Source organism: Carassius auratus, chromosome 11 (assembly GCF_003368295.1).
Source record: "Carassius auratus strain Wakin chromosome 11, ASM336829v1, whole genome shotgun sequence".
NCBI lineage: Eukaryota > Metazoa > Chordata > Actinopteri > Cypriniformes > Cyprinidae > Carassius > Carassius auratus.
Genome location: NC_039253.1, coordinates 18057110 through 18060003, shown reverse-complemented (window position 1 = coordinate 18060003; position 2894 = coordinate 18057110). Strand labels below are relative to the sequence as shown.

The 2894-nt window shown below is 32.9% G+C and overlaps 1 protein-coding gene across 2 annotated transcripts in view; it reads right to left on the bottom strand.

The window, feature by feature from the left end:
- The window catches only part of LOC113111284 (LIM domain-binding protein 1-like), a 15856-nt gene extending 13566 nt beyond the window's left edge, over positions 1 to 2290 (bottom strand). Inside the window, exon 1 of one of the 2 annotated variants that reach the window (XM_026275900.1) lies at positions 2202 to 2290. In XM_026275900.1, the coding sequence (XP_026131685.1) occupies positions 2202 to 2229 (28 nt within the window). In that variant the 5' untranslated portion in view covers positions 2230 to 2290. The remainder of the gene's footprint in view (positions 1 to 2201) is intronic. The other variant, XM_026275901.1, reaches the window with a different exon arrangement.
- Between the last annotated feature and the right edge of the window lie 604 nt (positions 2291 to 2894).

Genomic DNA, 2894 nt, shown 5'->3' with positions numbered 1-2894 from the left:
CATAGTAATATACAGTCATTTATAAACTGCACTTTAGTGTTATAGTATTAAACAGAAAGGTGCAGAAATATATTTTTATCATATTTAGAATTTTTTATTATGTTATATATAATAATATTATAGAGATATATTATCAAAAATGATATTCTATTTTTATTATATGATATAAAAATAATGTTTTATATGAAAAAATTGTTTTAATGTGCATACACCTTTCAACATTTCTTCATTATTTCTCATTATAGATTTTTTAATTATTAATTTCTTTATTTACAATTTAATCGTGTTATGTCAAGTAGCAAATTCAGTGTATAATGGAAAAGTACATATAGTAAATAAAAATATACATAAAATTAATTTAATTTGATCAAAGTTAGTGATGAGTGGATAAAGATCTGATTTAACTGTGACTGAGTCTGGAGTGTTGTGTTTGACAGCAGAGGTCACATGATCAAGATAATGAGCTGATAATAATCTAGAATATGAAGTTTAGTTTATTGAGATCAAATCATCTGATTCGAGCAGAAAATCATAAACACACACACACACACACTCTCTCTCTCTCTCACACACACACACACACACTTGCTCTCTCTCTCTCTCACACACACACACACACACACACACACACACACACACACACACACACACACACTCTCTCTCTCTCTCTCACACACACACACACACACACACACACTCTCTCTCTCTCTCTCTCACACACACACACACACACACACACACAGCTCAGCTTCCAGATTCCCGTTTGCTTGGATCTACAGCCGCTTTATTCACCTGCTTGTGAAGTGAACTGAATTGTTGGTACAGCTTTACTGAACTTTATAAGAGCTGGATGAGTCTGGACAGAGCTGACTTTCATCTGATGTGTTTCTACATCACGCTGCAAACACACACACACACACACACACACACACACACACACATTCACACACATTCCCTGTTTATCTTTCAGGAAGAGCGGCGAGACACAACGCTGAGAAAGAGTTCCAGTCTCATCAGCTTTATACATCACTTTCATCATGTGTAAGAGCTAAGAAACACAACCAAATACTGGGCTAAATACTTTCATTTTAACTAGAGTTCAAATATTTTCAGTATTTAGTATTAAGTTTTACATTATGTAACATTTATAGTCGATTGATAAACTAAATATAATAGATTTTAACTTTATAATGAGGATCTTGGTAGTAAATGCAATATGTTTTTTATATATATATAATAGTTTGAGAATAATTTGACATTATCATGCTGATAAGCTAATTAAAATATTGGGAAAAATATGTCATTTTTAATAATCTTTTGGTACTAAATGCATTTGATATATAACTAGTTTGACAATAGTTTGATGTTATTTTAGTAAGCTAATAAATAAGCAAACATTGGATGAAATACTTAATGTTTTATTAGATTTGAACTATTTTCTATGAATGTTTTTAGCATTAAATGCATTGGGTTTCATCTAAAATATTATTTAGTAGTTTGACATAATCAACAAGCAGATAATTAGATGTGAACAACTGAAAATATAGCTGGACATTATCACGTGATTAACTAATTACAGCATGAAAATAATGGGTAAAATACAAATTCAAATTATTTAGTCAATATTTTTTATATTGAATGCATTTTATTATAATATATAACATGCATATAATAGCTTGACATTAGCATGTTAATAATCGAATAAAACTTGCAAATATATATTTTTGTATATTTTTTTTGTTATTAAATGCATGCTGTTAAACTACTACAGAAACATGAAAATACTGAGGAAGTTCCTAAGATTAAATCAAATCTGAACTATTTTCTATCAGTGTTTATGTTATTAACTGCATCATGTGAACACTTGTTGATTTCTAGGATAGACATGAGATCTGACAGAAAGCGTGTGTGATGTGTGTGTGTGTGTGTGTGTGTGTGAGCGGCACACAGCAGGGGTCAAGTCTAAAACGACCTGACCTTTACCCTCAAATCAAGCCACTCCACACACCTCTGACTTCAGCTAGAAGAGCCCCAGATCTGCCGTTTAAGGCAACGACGCTCCCTGGAGGAGAAAACCCTCACACGTCTGCAACACAAACTGTTGGAGCAGCGTCTTGCTAGAGTCAGACGTCCGGAGACGGGCAGCCATGTTTGTGCTCATCTAACCTGTCTGTGTCCCTGCAGAGAAAGCTGGAGCTTACCGGGACACGCACAGCCTCCCACCGACATCTTCTCACATCCCCGTCAGCGGAGCCGAACGCTGGAACAGAGGCGAAGAGATCCTGCTGCTGCTGCTCTCACACACACACACACACACACACACACACAGAGAGGTTAAAGAAAGAGCCAGCACAAAGGAATGAGAGCAGAGACGGAGACACACACACGTGATCTCGGAGCGCTTCTGTACTTCAGTGTGAGTCTCATTTGTGTTTGATCAGTCTCCAGCTCAAAGGCGTGCGGATCACTGTTTATATCACCATTATCAAGCAGAAACCAATTAATCGTCTAGTTCATCGTCACAAAATAACAAAGTACAAGGCATCTATATAGTTTCATCCAATCATACTGTGAAATAATATATTATAGATATGTCTAAAATACTATTGGGAAAATATATTGCTTCTATTAAGTTACTGTTAGCTATGTATTTATTTATGTATTTTAACTGTATTTCCATGCATTTGCTTTTTTTATAATATTTTTAAATAATTCATTATTTTTTTTATTTGTTACAATTATTTAATTTAATTTCCAATCTTTATTATTTATTTTGTAATTCATTTATTTACTTATCCAAATTTAATTTAGCATATTTATGACTTATTCTTATTATTTATTAGCTTAATTTACTTTATAACTTTAATGTTTATGTTTATATTAATGTCTTTATA